Source organism: Oncorhynchus mykiss, chromosome 1 (genome assembly GCF_013265735.2).
Source record: "Oncorhynchus mykiss isolate Arlee chromosome 1, USDA_OmykA_1.1, whole genome shotgun sequence".
In the NCBI taxonomy this organism is placed as follows: Eukaryota; Metazoa; Chordata; class Actinopteri; order Salmoniformes; family Salmonidae; genus Oncorhynchus; species Oncorhynchus mykiss.
The window spans coordinates 12,072,739-12,090,193 of NC_048565.1; the positions used below are offsets into that span (position 1 = coordinate 12,072,739).

At 44.0% G+C, this 17,455-nt stretch overlaps 1 protein-coding gene across 4 annotated transcripts; it reads right to left on the bottom strand.

Annotated features, from left to right (window-relative positions):
• Positions 1-340: 340 nt before the first annotated feature.
• Positions 341-17,022, bottom strand: tab3 (TGF-beta activated kinase 1 (MAP3K7) binding protein 3). 4 transcript variants are annotated; one of them, XM_036941859.1, is made up of 8 exons: positions 17,003-17,022; positions 15,331-15,376; positions 15,002-15,174; positions 10,510-11,776; positions 8,851-9,011; positions 3,768-3,861; positions 3,569-3,652; positions 341-1,180 (listed from the first exon to the last, which is right to left on the bottom strand). In XM_036941859.1, exons 3-8 carry the CDS (start codon positions 15,101-15,103, stop codon positions 1,029-1,031), a joined length of 1,860 nt encoding a protein of 619 aa, XP_036797754.1. In that variant the 5' UTR covers positions 15,104-15,174; positions 15,331-15,376; positions 17,003-17,022; the 3' UTR covers positions 341-1,028. The 4 variants fall into 4 exon arrangements, with proteins under 4 accessions (XP_036797754.1, XP_021475537.1, XP_021475573.1 ...); XM_021619862.2 differs by lacking the exon at positions 17,003-17,022 and adding an exon at positions 16,392-16,852; XM_021619898.2 differs by lacking the exons at positions 15,331-15,376; positions 17,003-17,022 and adding an exon at positions 16,392-16,852.
• Positions 17,023-17,455: the final 433 nt, after the last annotated feature.

Consider the following 17,455-nt stretch of genomic DNA (forward strand, 5'->3'; position numbering starts at 1 on the left):
CGCATTCAAGGCCCAGTGCAGTCTAAATCTAGATTCTGTGTTTTACATTCATTTCCACACAAGGTTGGAATAATACTGTGAAATTGTGAAAATGATAATGCCCTCAAACCTTTCTGCCAATTAAAACGAGTTCAGCTTCCCCCTCTACTCAGACCAATCCTAGATAGCCCTTGAAAAATTGCTGTTTCTTTTGACCATTTAAATGTAAAAACAAATCACTAAGGTACTTCAATTGTTACCCAGAAATGATTTGATATTAAGCTAAAAATGGCTATATTGGACCATCAAACTAAAATCCCAGAGACTACAGGAAATAGAGAAAACAAGACTACAGGAAATATTCCAGGTGTAAAGCAACAGTCACATAGAATCAGCTCCTTTATTAAGTACAGCAACTTGAGGCATTTGCACAGGAAAATTGACATCTTTTTAACACGGAATACAGTGTGGGCATAATATGCATACAAGTACCAGGACTATATTCATATGCAAGTCTCTTTAGTGTTCTTCATTTGATGAAAGGAGGAGCTCTTGGTACAGAGCTGATACAGTGTATAATCTACATTAGGATGAGTTCACCAGACCCTTTATTTTAGCCATTGCATTGTCCCACTGTCAAGAGTGCAGCCCTGGCCATTTGTAGAGGAATGTCCCACTGTAAGAAGCGCCTGCGTTCGTCCACGGGGTTTGGGAATGGGCTCAGTCGTGTAAACAGGGCAGTCATTCATTCTGCAACGGAATGTTCACTCTGTAAACCACGCCTCCTCTTCCTGCGTATTTTAAAAACAACGCTCCAGTAGTTGTAGCCACACCCACTGACAGCTAGTCCCTCCTTTTTAGGTTGCCATGAGAACAGTCTCCCGCTATCCTCTCCTGTAAAAATGCTTTCCTCCAATGGAAGCAAGGGTCAAAGTGCAGGGGGGAGGGTTATCACACAAAGCCATGGGCAGGGACCAATTGGAGGAGTTTACAGGGATGGAGGAAGTAAGGGTAGGGGGGGTGACTACTATCCGGGATAGGGGCAAGGTTCAGGTGTAGCGCGGCATCTCACACTGTTCACAGCGGTTGAGTGCAGGGTGGTTGAGGAAGGTGCATTCTTCACAGCTCCACTGGGCTCCCTCAAAGTCCTCGTCCCTCTGAGGGGGCCCCGCAGCCACAGGCTTGGCTTTCCGCTCCACCTCTGGGAGAAAGACAAGAGTCTTAGCATCATACAGACAAACACAGCATATAAAACAGTCTTAGCATCACACAGATAAACACAGCATATAAAACAGTCTTAGCATCACACAGACAAACACAGCATATAAAACAGTCTTAGCATCACACAGATAAACACAGCATATAAAACAGTCTTAGCATCACACAGACAAACACAGCATATAAAACAGTCTTAGCATCACACAGACAAACACAGCATATAAAACAGTCTTAGCGTCACACAGATAAACACAGCATATAAAACAGTCTTAGCGTCACACAGATAAACACAGCATATATAGTCTTAGTAAAACAAATTGTATAAACAATAAGAAGTGGACACTCCACCACTGTTTTGGTAAAACGCTGAAGGATAGGGCTGAAGAAAATGTCAACAGTCAAATTCATAGACAGCGCTATGGATGCAAGGACTGACCATCCATGATACCAAAATGAGTTTGAACCACGTTTTGAGGTTATGCAGGGTTTGTCTACAATTACAGTGCCTTGCGAAAGTATTCGGCCCCCTTGAACTTTGCGACCTTTTGCCACATTTCAGGCTTCAAACATAAAGATATAAAACTGTATTTTTTTTGTGAAGAATCAACAACAAGTGGGACACAATCATGAAGTGGAACGACATTTATTGGATATTTCAAACTTTTTTAACAAATCAAAAACTGAAAAATTGGGCGTGCAAAATTATTCAGCCCCCTTAAGTTAATACTTTGTAGCGCCACCTTTTGCTGCGATTACAGCTGTAAGTCGCTTGGGGTATGTCTCTATCAGTTTTGCACATCGAGAGACTGAAATTTTTTCCCATTCCTCCTTGCAAAACAGCTCGAGCTCAGTGAGGTTGGATGGAGAGCATTTGTGAACAGCAGGTTTCAGTTCTTTCCACAGATTCTCGATTGGATTCAGGTCTGAACTTTGACTTGGCCATTCTAACACCTGGATATGTTTATTTTTGAACCATTCCATTGTAGATTTTGCTTTATGTTTTGGATCATTGTCTTGTTGGAAGACAAATCTCCGTCCCAGTCTCAGGTCTTTTGCAGACTCCATCAGGTTTTCTTCCAGAATGGTCCTGTATTTGGCTCCATCCATCTTCCCATCAATTTTAACCATCTTCCCTGTCCCTGCTGAAGAAAAGCAGGCCCAAACCATGATGCTGCCACCACCATGTTTGACAGTGGGGATGGTGTGTTCAGGGTGATGAGCTGTGTTGCTTTTACGCCAAACATAACGTCTTGCATTGTTGCCAAAAAGTTCAATTTTGGTTTCATCTGACCAGAGCACCTTCTTCCACATGTTTGGTGTGTCTCCCAGGTACCTTGTGGCAAACTTTAAACGACACTTTTTATGGATATCTTTAAGAAATGGCTTTCTTCTTGCCACTCTTCCATAAAGGCCAGATTTGTGCAATATACGACTGATTGTTGTCCTATGGACAGAGTCTCCCACCTCAGCTGTAGATCTCTGCAGTTCATCCAGAGTGATCATGGACCTCTTGGCTGCATCTCTGATCAGTCTTCTCCTTGTATGAGCTGAAAGTTTAGAGGGACGGCCAGGTCTTGGTAGATTTGCAGTGGTCTGATACTCCTTCCATTTCAATATTATCGCTTGCACAGTGCTCCTTGGGATGTTTAAAGCTTGGGAAATCTTTTTGTATCCAAATCCGGCTTTAAACTTCTTCACAACAGTATCTCGGACCTGCCTGGTGTGTTCCTTGTTCTTCATGATGCTCTCTGCGCTTTTAACGGACCTCTGAGACTATCACAGTGCAGGTGCATTTATACGGAGACTTGATTACACACAGGTGGATTGTATTTATCACCATTAGTCATTTAGGTCAACATTGGATCATTCAGAGATCCTCACTGAACTTCTGGAGACAGTTTGCAGCACTGAAAGTAAAGGGGCTGAATAATTTTGCACGCCCAATTTTTCAGTTTTTGATTTGTTAAAAAAGTTTGAAATATCCAATAAATGTCGTTCCACTTCATGATTGTGTCCCACTTGTAGTTGTTTCTTCACAAAAAAATACAGTTTTATATCTTTATGTTTGAAGCCTGAAATGTGGCAAAAGGTCACAAAGTTCAAGGGGGCCGAATACTTTCGCAAGGCACTGTATGTTGTTTTCAAACAATGGAGTAAAAGAAGCTTACATGTTGGGTTCTGACCGGGTACGACAGCTGAACTAAGCTCATGAAGCATTTATATTGGTTCTATTCTTCAATAATTTAATTTGGTATTTATCATTAATTGAAAAGTATAAAAATAAAATGGATGTATCAATTGCAGATTGCCCCTTTAAGTAAAGTGTTACCAATGTTAACAATGGTACAATAGAGGACATCATGGTTCTCACCTTTCCTTCCTGGCTTGGGTGGTACCACCGGACCGGTCTGTATGTTCTTATAAAAGCTGTTCTCGGCTTTCGGATCAAACTTCCCTGTGGAAATGATACAATTAGTACAGCATTGGTAGTTTGACTCCTGAATGGGTGCTCCTGTACACTGTATCTTCGAAAGCCTGTTTGTGTGTGTGTGGTGTGTGTGTGTATACACCTCTAGACTGCAGCAGATCCGTCTCCTTCAGGGTGCAGTCGATATCAATCTGAAGCTGTCTGTTCAGACTGCGTAATCGGGTCATCTCTTCAGGCTGGAACAGGCAAACACCAGTGAATTGGGTGAGAGATGAGACACAAAAATAGAGATAACAGAAGGTTTCCCACCAAATCTAATACTCTGCAAAGACTTCCAAATACCTATCTATGTGATAAGAATCAGATCAAAGCTGTTTGTGCATGCACATATACAGGTAACCGCCAAAATAAAGGAAACACCAGCACATCAAGTGTCTTAATAGGGCGTTGAGCCAGAACAGCTGCAATGCACCGTGGCTCAAATTCTACAAGTGTCTGGAACTCTATTGGTGGAGATGACTCCATTCTTCCATCACTTGGTGTTTTGTTGATGGTGGTGGAAAACGCTGTCCAGAATCTCCATTAAGTGTTCAATTGGGTTGAGATCTGGTGACTAAGACGGCCATGGCATAGGGTTTACATTGGTTTGATGAGCATGAAAACATTCAGGGACCACTCGTGCCCTGTGGATGGGGGAATTGTCATCCTATGAGGGCATAGTCATGTTAGCCAAAATAAATGGTCATCCCAGATTTTCTTTTTTTATACATGACCTTAAGCACGATGGGACATCCATTGCTTAATTAACTCTGGAACCACACCTGTGTGGAAGCACCTGTTTTAAATATACTTCACATCACTAATTTACTCAAGTGTTTCCATTATCTTCGCTGTTACCTGTACTTTTACAGTATATGGTTATTTACCCTGAACAAAAATATAAACACACAACATGCAACAATTTCAAAGATTTTACTGAGTTCCAGTTTATTTAAGGCAATCAGTCAATTGAAATAAATAAATTAGGCCCTAATCTATGTATATCTCATGACTGGGAATACAGATATGCATCCATTGGTCACAGATACCTTTAAAATAAGCTGTGGATCAGAACACCAGTCAGTATCTGGTGGGAACATTATTTGTCTCATGCAGCGCAACACATCTCCGTCACATAGAATTGATCAGGCTGTTGATTGTGGCCTGTGGAATGTTGTCCCACTCCTCTTCAATGGCTGTGCAAACCTGCTGGATATTGGCGGAAACTGGAAAATGCTGTCGTACACATTGATCCAGAGCATCCCAAACATGCTCTACGTGTGACATGTCTGGTGAGTATGCAGGCCATGGAAGAACTGGGACATTTCCAGCTTCCAGGAATTGTGTACAGATCCTTGCGATATGAGGCTATGCATTATCATGCTGAAACATGAGGTGGTGGCGGTGGATGAATGGCACGTCAATGGGCCTCAGGATCTCGTCATGGTATCTCTGTGCATACAAGTTGCCATCAATAAAATGCTAACTGTGTTCATTGTTTGTAGCTTATGCCTGCCCAGTGGTGGAAAAAGTACCCAATTGTCATACTTGAGTAAAAGTAAAGATAATTTAATAGAAAATGACTCAAGTAAAAGTGAAACTCACCCTGTAAAATACTACTTGAGTAAAAGCCTAACAAGTATTTGGTTTTACATATACTTAAGTATCGAAAGCAAATGTAATTGCTAAAATATACTTAATTAAGTATCAAAAGTATAAATAATTTCAAATTCCTTATATTAAGCAAATGGCCTCATTTTCATGTTTTAAAAATGTAAGGATAGCCAGGGGCACACAACATTGACATAATTTACAAGCAAAACATGTGATTAGTGAGTCCGCCAGATCAGAGGTAGTAGGGATGACCAGGGTTTTTCTCTGTTTAGTGAGTCCACCAGATCAGAGGTAGTAGGGATGACCAGGGTTTTTCTCTTGATAAGTACGTGAATTGGAGCGTTTCAGTCAGAGTACTTTTGGATGTCAGGGACAATGTATGGAGTAAAATGTACATTATTTTCTTTAGGAATGTAGTTAAGTAACAGTTGTCCATAATATAAATAGTAAAGTACAGATACCCAAAAAACGACTTACACTTCTGTTCCTGCCCATACCATAACCCCTCCACGGGGCACTCTGTTCACAACACTGACATCAGCAAACCACTCGTCCACACGGCACCAGACACGTGCGGTTATGGTTGGACGTACTGCCAAATTCTCTAAAACGATGTGGGAGGTGGCTTATGGTATAGAAATGAACATTCCGTTATCTGGCAACAGCTCTGGTGGACATTTCTGCAGTCAGCGTGCCAACTGCACACTCCCTCATTTTAGAGTAGACATTTTATTGTCCCCTGTATAAATGATCATGCTGTTTAATTAGCTTCTTGATATGTCACACCTGTCAAGTGGACAGGTTATCCTGGAAAAGGAGAAATGCTCACTAACAGGAATGTAAAACATTTGTGCATAACATTTTAGAGAAATATTGTTTTTGTGCGTATGGAACATTTCTGGGATCTTTTATTTCAGCTCATGAAACATGGGACCAACACTTTACATGTTGCATGAAATGTTTTGTTCAGTGTAGATACACATGACCAAAGGTATTTGGACACCTGCTCGTTGAACATCTCATTCAAAAATCATGGGCATTAATGTGGAGTTGGTCCCCCCTTTGCTGCTATAACAGCCTCCACTCTTCTGGGAAGGCTTTCCACTAGATGTTGGAACATTGCAGAGGGGACTTGCTTCCATTCAGCCACAAGAGCATTAGTGAGGTCAGGCACTGATGTTGAGCGATTAGGCCTGGCTTGCAGTCCGTGTTCCTTCCCCAAGCTGTTGCCACAAAGTTGTAAACTCAGAATAATCTAGTATGTCATTGTAGGCTGTGGCGTTTTCCTTCAATGGACCTAAGGGGCCCATTCTGAAAAATGAAAAACAGCCCCAGGCCATTACTCCTCTTCCACCACACTTTACAGTTGGCACTATACATTTGGGCAGGTTAAGAGAAATTTGACAAACTGACTTATTGGAAAGGTGGCATCCTATGACGGTGCCACGTTGAAAGTCACTGAGCTCTTCAGTAAGGCATTCTACCGCCAATGTTTGTCTATGGAGATTGCATGGCCTTGTGCTCAATGTTATACACCTGTCAGCAACAGGTGTGGCTGAAATAGCCAAATCCACTAATTAGAAGGGGTGTCCTCATTTGTGTATTTTGTTTATGTACAGTACTGGTCAAAAGTTGACACACCTACTTATTTAAGGGTTTATTTTTTTTTACTATTTTCTACATTGTAGAATAATAGCGAAGACATCAAAACTATGAAATAACACATATGGAAGGTCTAGTGATTGTGGAGGCCAGGTCATCTGACGCAGCACTCCATCACTCTTCTTGGTCAAATAGCCCCTCTACAGCCTGGAGATGTGTTGGGTCATTGTCCTGTTGAAAAACAAATGATCGTCCCACTAAGCGCAAATCAGGTGGGATGGCGTATCGCTGCAGAATGCTGTGGTAGCCATGCTGGTTAAGTGTGCCTGGAATTCTAAATAAATCACTGACACTGTCACCAGCAAAGCACCATCACACCTCCTCCTCCATGCTTCACAGTGGAAACCACACATGCGGAGATCATCCGTTCACCTACTCTGTGTCTCACAAAGACACAGCGGTTGGAACCAAAAATCTCCAATTTGGACTCATCAGACCAAAGGACAGATTTCCACCGGTCTAATTTACATTGCTCACGTTTCTTGGCCCAAGCAGGTCTCTTCTACTTATTGGTGTCCTTTAGTAGTGGTTTCTTTGCAGCAATTTGACCATGAAGGCCTGATTCACACAGTCTCCTCTGAACAGTTGATGTTGAGATGTATCTGTTACTTGAACTCCGAATAATTTATTTGGGCTGAAATTTCTGAGGCTGGTAACTAATTAACCTATCCTCTGAAGCAGAGGTAACTCTGGGTCTTCCTTTCCTGTGGCGGTTCTCATGAGATCCAGTTTCATTTTAAGACCTTCAAGTATTAAAGTAATGATGGACTGTCATTTCTCTTTGCTTATTTGACCTGTTCTTGCTATAATATGGACTTGCTCTTTTACCAAATAGGGCTATATTCTGTATACCACGCCTACCTTGTCACAAAACAACTGATTGGCTCAAACGCATTAAGAAGGAAAGAAATTCCACAAATTAACAAGGCACACCTGTTAATTGAAATGCATTCCAGGTGACTACCTCATGAAGCTGGTTGAGAGAATGCCAAGAGTGTGCAAAGCTGTCATCAAGACAAAGGGTGGCTACTTTGAAGAATCTCAAATATATTTGGATTCGGATAACACTTTTTTGGTTACTACATAATTCCATATGTGTTATTTCATAGTTGTGATGTCTTCACTATTATTCTACAATGTAGAAAATAGTAAAGATAAAGAAAAACCCTTGAATGAGTAGGTGTTTTGACTGGTACTGTAGCTGTGCAGCAAGGCTCCCCATCCAACCTGACAGAGCTTGAGAGGATCTGCAGAGAAGAATGGGAGAAACTAACCAAATACAGGTGTGCCACGCTTGTAGCTTCATACCCAAGAAGACTCAAGGCTGTAATCGCTGCCAAAGGTGCTTCAACAAAGTACTGAGTAAAGGGTCTGAATACTTATGTGAAATGTATTATTTTCTAAATGTTTTATATATACTTTCTGAATGCGCTGTACATCTCTTTCTTGACTTCTCAAGTTATACCATTTTCGTTCCTTTAAATCATTTCTGTCCGCAACAACATCTAAGGCTGCTGTGATCAGTTTTTGTTGTTTATAAATTAGACAAAATGTCTTAAAAACCTGTTTTTGTTTTGTCATTATGGGGTATTGTGTGTAGATTGACGAGGGAATAAAAAACATATTTAAGAAACATTACTACAAGGCTGTAACCTAACAAAATGTGGGGAAAGTAAAGGGGTCGGAATACTTTCAGAAGGCACTATCTGTATGTAGCTAGTGAGTGTGTGTGCGCCATTGCATTCAAAGGTATGTGTGAGCACACACATGCCACGTTACGTACTATGTCTTCAAAAGGTGTGTGTGTTCATGTATGCATATGTGTGATAACCGTGTGTGCCTATGCTTTTACACTTCACAATTGTGTGTTCGTGTGTGTGCACGCCATGTTATGTCCCTTCACATCTTACCCGGGGGATGAGGCTGCTGCTGTTGACTCGTCTGAAGCGTCTCTGGAGGGCGTCGTACTCCATGTCGTTGACATCTGCCTTCAGCTGCTCCACTTTCTTCCTCTCCATGAGCAGCTCCTTCAGTAGACGCTCCATCCGGGCCCTCTGGTGCAGCAGGAGAGCTGGGGGAAACAGTGGAGAGAACACAGCACTTCAGATGGGAATACACAGGTGGATGTGCAGGAATGGTTCTGTGTACAGATGAACAAACGCAAACGAGCAAGCACACCAAATGCATACACACAGGAACACACCCCCACGTAAATACTATAGGAGTCCTGTATCGGTTCGGATACCCACAGTTCCCCGCAATAAATACATATTAAAAAAAATTATTTTATCAGCTGGCGGGTCTGAATAGGGGGGATCTGAATACCCCAGGAAAGGGGTCTGAATACTTCCCGAATGCACTGAACGTATGTAAATTCTTTAATTTCACACCCATATATACACTACCGGTCAAAAGCTCGCTTTATTTTTTACTATGTTCTACATTGTCGAACAGTGATGACATCAAAACTATGAAATAACACATATGGAATCATTTAGTGACCCAAAAAAAAGAAGTGTCAAAAAATATTGTATATTTGAGACTCTTCAAATAGCCACCCTTTGCCTTGATGAGAGCTTTGAGATATTTTAATTAAAAAAATAGTTTTGATTAATTTATTCATACCATTTCATCCCTCCACAAGATTATAGTCCACTCCAGACACAAATCTAGGGTTGCTACCAATGCCGGCTGGTAGTTCGTTCTATCGGTTCAATTGCCAGGGAAGCAACCAGTCAGTCGTTCAGTCTTTTTGTTCTGTATCTATGGATGCAACCCAGTGCTAAATGTTCCATTGCCATACTGGCTGGCAACGTTCTTATCCCTTGCTTGCTAGCCAGCCAACTGCGGCTAAGCTACAGTCATGTCAAACCGTGTAGACAGAATAACAACAGTAGCTGCATTTGTTTAAGCTGTTTTCTAGTGACATTTATTTGGATACATCCATAACAATGAACTAATGATGCAATTTCACCTGGCATAGAAAATGTGCTCTCTCATCGGGAATCTGTTGTTCGAGAGCTAGCCAACAACACAGCTAACACAACAATCACTTCAAACTGAAGCTGGAAAGACTGCAAACTAGCTGCACTTCATTTCGTTTGACCTGTTTTCTATTGATATATACAAAGAACTATCCATAAAAATTATGCCGATTCATGATTTCCACCTGCTGAGAAAAGCTGACACACATGTCTGTCTTATCCCGACTCGTTCATAATTATGGGACAGCTGGAGATCGAATTTGAATAATGAAACAATGTTAGTCTAAAAGAAATGGGAGATCATGTCTAGATGCTTTTTATGGAGGAGATTAAGTTTATAAATTGCCTGGCTGGGCTGATGAGACAGTGGATTACACAGTCAGATGAAACAGAGTAAACCGGCTAAATCTATGACGTTAAAATGCCTGTGGTAACTTGTGGAATAGACACTGGCTGGGAATGTGGTTTTAACCAATATACATTTAGGATTAGACCCACCCATTGTATAAACAGCCAATAAGCGCACTGGTAAAGACACAAATGCGCACGCACACACACTCTTATCCATCCATAAGCCACGCCTACCCTGGGTGTAAGCGTAGTCATCGGAGCCTGAGCTGGACCGGCGGGGCATGCGGTTGGCGATGTGGCTGGCGATGTTACCGGGCAGAGCCGAGATGGGCAGGATAGGCGCCGGGGCCAGCGCATGGTGCTCCCCCTGGTCCACCATGTTGAGCAGAGACTCAGGAGGGGAGGACACGGGAGGGGAGCCTGAGGGGGGCCTCTGCTGGGCCTGGCCTGGGGACACTTTGATCTTAAAGGTGTAGCCAGCCTGGCTGCCCGGCTGGGGCGAGGAGGCAGGTCTGGGCCGCGTGGGGCCCTGGTGCAGGTAGACCCCAGGGTGAAATGCGGCGGGACCCCCGCCACTAAGGCCTCGCTGGGGTGAGCTGGGTGAGGGGCTTGTGGCCATGTAGAGCGTCTGGCCCGGGGGACAGTGGACGGGGGAGTTGCTGCGGGGCCGTGTGCCCTCCAAGGTGATCTCGATCTGGTTCTTCAGGGAGCTCTTGGGAAGGTAGGGCCGGTAGATGGGCTGCTGCTGTTGGTGGTGCTGGTGGTAGGGCATGCTGGCCAGGGTGGGAGGGCTGATTGGCAGGAAGACATGGGTCTGCTGGTGCTGGGGGTGGGGCTGGTGCTGGTGTTGGACTTGGTGCTGTACCTGCTGTTGGGGTTGCACTTGGTGGGGTTGGTGCTGGGGTGAGCTATAGGGGGACTGGTAGGTGGGAGTGGCGTAGGGCGAGGGCTGATACACAGGCTGCCCGGGCGAAGGCCAAGGAGAGGGCTGGGGGCTCTGGGAGGGGGAGGGACGGAGGTAGAGGGCATTGCCGCCACTGTTGCCATAGTGACCGACGGGGATATGCAGGGCCTGGGGGGCATTGGGAAGGTTCTGGGAGAGGGTGACCGTGATGGGGTTCATGGTGTAGCGGGGAACAGGGGAGTAGGTAGGGGACATGCCCTGCATGGGAGGAGGGGTGGGGGTGCTGGCTGAGCGCCCTCCATGCTCCTTCATGAAGAAGGGGTTGTACCCCGGTGAGGGTGCCATGGTGGCGGGGGCCGAGAGGGGTTCCTGGAAGCCGGCCCGCGGAAGCTCGATGTGACCGTCGCTGGAGCTGTGCACCAGGGAGCGCCCACCCCCGTTGGACTTGCCCGCCTCCGGGGGGGGGTAGCCCAACTGGATGTGCAGCATGTGGTTCCGGCTCAGGCGAACCTCCTCCGGACTGTGGAACTCCCCATAGAGGTATCTGTTACTCTCCTGAGCCAGTAGGCGGCAGCATATATCCAGGTTGTTGTTGTTCTGGAAGAGAGGAAACAGCAGACAGGAAAACAGCAAGCTCAGTGATGGAGGCCAGACTGGAATTCTATAGCGGTCACTGCTCTCTGTCTATTAACTGTAGAAAACAGAGGGTCACTAACCCTGACTAAATCATCGATCAAACCCTACAAACAGCTGTCAAATATTCAACTTCATGTGTAACAGCATACAGGAACTTCAACAAGAAAATGAGTGTATCTATGCTTCCAAAATGGCACCTTAACATGTTGTGTAGACTGAGCACGCGTGAGCACCATTGCGCGAATGTTGATTTTGCACATCCACACCAGACGCGATCCAGACACACAGGTTGAAATGTCAAAACGAACTCTGAACCAACTAAACACAGCAAAAAAAGTAATGTCACTTTTCAGGACCCTGTCTTTCTAAGAAAATTCGTAAAAATCCAAATAACTTCACAGATGTTCATTGTAAAGGGTTTAAACACTGTTTCCCATGCTTGTTCAATGAACCATAAACAATTAATGAACATGCACCTGTGGAACGGTCGTTAAGACACTAACAGGCGGAGGGCTAAAAGGGCTAAAATAGAAGTCAGTTCTATTTCTGACGCAGATCGCGCTGCAAGTCCTGCCTCTCCCATCTCCTCATTGGTTTATAGAAGCAGGTACCCACGTGCCATCTCCTCATTGGTTATACCCACGTGGGTGACTGAAAGACGAACGAGGTCGGTGGCGGTAATGCACCTAATTTATGAAAGTTGTCAATCGCAATATAAAGTCAAGAGAAGAAAAAACCTAGGAGGAGAAATGACTAGAAACGATTCGGTTAACCGTTTGTGGATTAATTGTCGGAGTAGAGGACCTTGTGCATTTCAGGTAAAATAACAACTTAATGTTTATATCCCAGGAAAAATTAGCTAGCAACAGCAAGCTAGCTAAATAGGACAAATTAGCTAGCAAGTGTAAGCTAGCTAGCTAAATTGCCATAAAGGTTTAATGCTTTTCGACTTGTCCCCGAATTACGGTAATTGTTTCAAAGTTTGTTTTGATATTTTAACCTGTGTCGTGATCGCGTTTGGTGTGGGGAGACAAAATAAATGTATGCATGATGGAGCACGCGCGCAGCCAGTTTGGGTTCCGTGTAACAGCTTAGACAGTTGACAATTAAGGTCACAGTTATGAAAACTTAGGACACTAAAAAGAGGCCTTTCTACAGACTGAAAAACTACAAAAGAAAGATGCCCTCTGCGTGAATGTGCCTTAGGCATGCTGCAAGGAGGCATGAGGACTGCAGATGTGGCAGATGTAGCCAGGGCAATAAATTGCAATGTCCGCACTGTGAGACACCTAAGACATCACTACAGGGAGACAGGATGGACATCTGATCGTCCTCGCAGTGCAGACCACGTGTAACAGCACCTACACAGGATTGGTACATCCGAACATCACACCTGCGGGACAGGTACAGGACGGCAACAACTGCCCGAATTACACCAGGAACGCACAATCCCTCCATCAGTGCTCAGACTGTCCGCAATAGGCTGAGAGAGGCTGGACTGAGGGCTTGTAGGCCTGCTGTAAGGCAGGTCCTCACCAGACATCACCGGCAACAACATCGCCTATAGGCACAAACCCACAGTCGCTGAACAAGACAGGACAGGCAAAAAATGCTCTTCACTGACGAGTTGTAGTTTTGTCTCACCAGGGGTGATGGTCGGATTCGCGTTCATCATTGAAGGAATGAGCGTTACACCGAGGCTTGTACTCTGGAGCGGGATTGATTTGGAGGTGGAGGGTCCCTCATTGTCTGGGGCGGTGTGTCACAGCATCTTTGGACTGAACTTGTCATTGCAGGCTATCTCAACACTGTGTGTTACAGGGAAGACATCCTCCTCCCTCATGTGGTAGCCTTGCTGCAGGCTCATCCTGACATGACCCTCCAGCATGACAATGCCACCAGCCATACTGCTCGTTCTGTGCATGATTTACTGCAAGACAAGAATGTCAGTGTTCTGCCATGGCCAGTAAAGAGCCCGGATCTTAATCCCATTGAGCACGTCTGGGACCTGTTGGATCAGAGGGAGAGGGCTAGGGCCATTCCCCCCAGAAATGTCCGGGAACTTGTAGGTGCCTTGGTGGAAGATTGGGGTAACATCTCACAGCAAGAACTGGCAAATCTGGTGCAGTCCATGAGGAGCAGATGCACTGCAGTACTTAATGCAGCTGGTGGCCACACCAGATACTGACTGTTACTTTTGATTTTGACCCCCCCTTTGTTCAAGGATACATTATTCCATTTCTGTTAGTCACATGTCTGTGGAACTTGTTCAGTTTATGTCTATGTTTATGTGGTTGAATCTTGCGATGTTCATACAAATATTTACACATGATGAGTTTGCTGAAAATAAACATTGAGGGGACATTGAGAGGACGTTTCTTTTTTTGCTGAGTTTATATTAATTTGGGGACAGGTCGAAACACATGAAACATTCACGAACATGCTGTTGCTATCTAGTTTGTTCTGGGATATAAACATTGGGTTGTTAAATGCACACGGTCCATTTTTCCTTGGATCTTTGTAGATTTTTTACCCATTTCAAGGCACACAAAATAGTGTGTTCTCTAGTCAGACATTTAATCCACAGATAAAAGATAGAAGGGGGAAATAATAGTTTCTAGTAGGGGTGACAGTTAGCCTAGTGGTTAGAGCACCAGTAACCGAAAGGTTGCGTGATCGAATCCCCGAGCTGACAAGGTAAAAAATATGTTGTTTTGCCCCTGAACAAGGCAGTTAACCAACTGTTCCTAGGCTATCATTGTAAATAAAAATGTGTTCTTAACTGACTTGCCTGGTTAAATCATATATTTTTTAAATAAAATAGTAATCTCTCCTCCATCAGTAGTCTTCTTCTTCTGACTGTAAGTTGGCAACCAAATTTAAGGTGCATTACCACCACCAACTGGACTGGAGTGTGGACCCAAGTTCATCTTTCAATCACCCACGTGGGTAAATGCTCTTAAAAACCAATGAGGAGATGGGAGAGGCGGGACTTTAGCGCCTGACTACGCAGTTTAGATGAAATTATTGAATAAAATGTATTTTGCAGAGTGGTCTGCATGTAATTACCTATGCAGTACACTACTTTTGACCAGGGCCTATATGGCTCTGGTCAAAAGTAACACAATAGGGTGCCATTTTGGACGTAAGGTATGTGCTCATAGCTGTCTGGCGGCTGTATCCTACCTGCAGAAGGCACTGGGACACTACTCCCTCTGGGATCTCGGGGAAGCGCTGCTTGAGGTCCTGCAGGACGTGATAGTCTAGCGGAGGGCCTCCCTGCGCCATCCTGAGCCCACAGAGAGTCACTGACACCACAGCCGTAAATGCTGCTGCTGCACCTGTGCTTCTCTCATCCCCTACACACACACACACTCAGTCAGTGTCATCATGGAAAGCTTGCATCAATCTCCAATCATTATCGTGTCACATCAGCCCATCCACACAGACAGCATTAAAAGTCTGTCTCCAAATCAGTACTTTAAATAGAAGCATAAGTCAGTCGTTGAGCTTACATTCGAAAGGAAGGAGGCTTTTTGGCAGCTTAGTTCAGCGGCGCCTCTGCAACAATAACAACAATTAGGCAACATGTTACACACAGGTATCGGCCCTAAAGACCAGACAGACAAGCCGAAATTACGACAAAGCAGCAAAGATACTTTAACCGGGTTAAAACTCGTCGAGAAACCCTATCGGGACAATTCACATAACAGGCGGATTTGGCTGTAACAGAAGCATGGCATGGATCTGTCTCTTGTTGTTTGTTTAGTCATCTCACTGCACCAAACAACGACGTGAAATCCAAGACAGCTAACATGACAATGTTGGCAAGTGTTACCTAACGTTAGCTAGCTCATACTGAACACTAACGTGGTAACTAGCAAAGCGTTAGAATCATCGACAACATGTAAGCCATCTAGCTAGCTGACTCACGTGAAAGCGTTAGCTACCTACCGTTATCACTCTGCAGTGGACACTGATCTGACTCATAATTTGTGGTCAACCATGCTAGAACGTCAACTGGTAACTCGCTAACTAGTTTATTTAGTCATAGGGCTTAGCTTAGACTGAACCAAGCTAGCTACCTAGCTTTCATCAACATAGTAAGTTAAGTAGCCAACCAACTAGTTACATTCGGTAGCTAACGTTACCTGGCTGGCTAGCTAACTGTAAGCTAGCCAATTTAGTGGTTTTTGATAAGCTCGTTAAATATGAACAATCATTATGCGCATTGATGATGGCTACGAGTAACTAACTAGCAACCATAAAGTATCGAGCTAAAGAGTAACGTTAGCTAGCTAACGTAAGATAGCTCGCTAGAGGCCAACTTTCTTTTTAAGGGGGTATGCTGACCATAAAGGCACACAACAAGCACGCTGACATAGAAGCTAGCTAATAGCGTTAGCCAGATAGCTGGCTACGGTTCCTTTCTTTATATATTAAATAACTAGCTACTGTACAGATAGATTTAAGCTAACTACAGAAGTGATATGGCTACCATTAGCATTCTAGCTGACTATTACATCGAAACCAAGCCAAGGCGGACACCATAGCTTGCTAGGCTACTTCGACTTACCATGAGCTTATTCACTCTTGTCATGGACCATGATCACGTTTAAGAGAAAGCACGTAAATGTGATATTTTCCGAAAGTGGCAGACGAATATGTATTTCACTCTTGATGGATAAAGCGATTGTGTTACATTCCAAGACAAGGCCGTCGTCAATACAACGTACGAAATTGCCTGTATCGCGAAAGATGTCACTCACAGTTTATCAAACCAGGAAGTTGTATTTTGCGCCCTTGTTCTTCGATGAGGTTTAACGGCGGTTGACATACAGTAAACGTTGCATTACCGCCATCAACTAGACTGGAGTATAAATCCCTTTTACTTTGTATGGGGGAAAAAATAAACAAATATCCTACCATCTAACCCTACACTCATTAATAACCCACTTCCCTATTCCACTATTTAAACATATCTAGTCCTACCTAAGGTCAACGGCCAGGAAGGACTGGACACCACCACTCAACACACCCTGTAAATCTTCTGACATCAAATCTCATACACCCAAATACTTCTCTGCCGTTGCCACATCCTCTATTTTCTAACCATTGCTATGAACACTAAAAAGCCAATCTTACTGAAGCATATATCACTTGTTGGCTTATCACTCTACTACTCACACAAATCCTCACATGATCCTGTCCCCTTGACCCAGCTCCGGAAACACTTCTGATTGCTTCTTTCCCCAATATTACACATTCCTTTGTCTCATGCCCTTCTGCACACTTCTCACACCTAGGAACCTCCCTCCTACACACTGCTGCCACATGCCACATGCCCATAAAGCTTATGACACCTGTAACAACGTAATGGATTCGGCACAAAATCTTGTACGGGATAACTGAAATATCCTAACATCAATTTCTCTGGCAGACTCAACATCAAAACTCAAAAGAACAGTTCTGTTTCACCACTCATGCCACCCTGTCTGCGTCGCACCAAACGATGAGCATCACAAACACCGGAAATCTTCCCATTTAGTTGGCCCACTTTCACATTTACCGCTACCCCAATAATCACTCCTTTCAATGACGCCATTTTATTGAGAGCAAAACAAGTCACAGTTCTTCTCT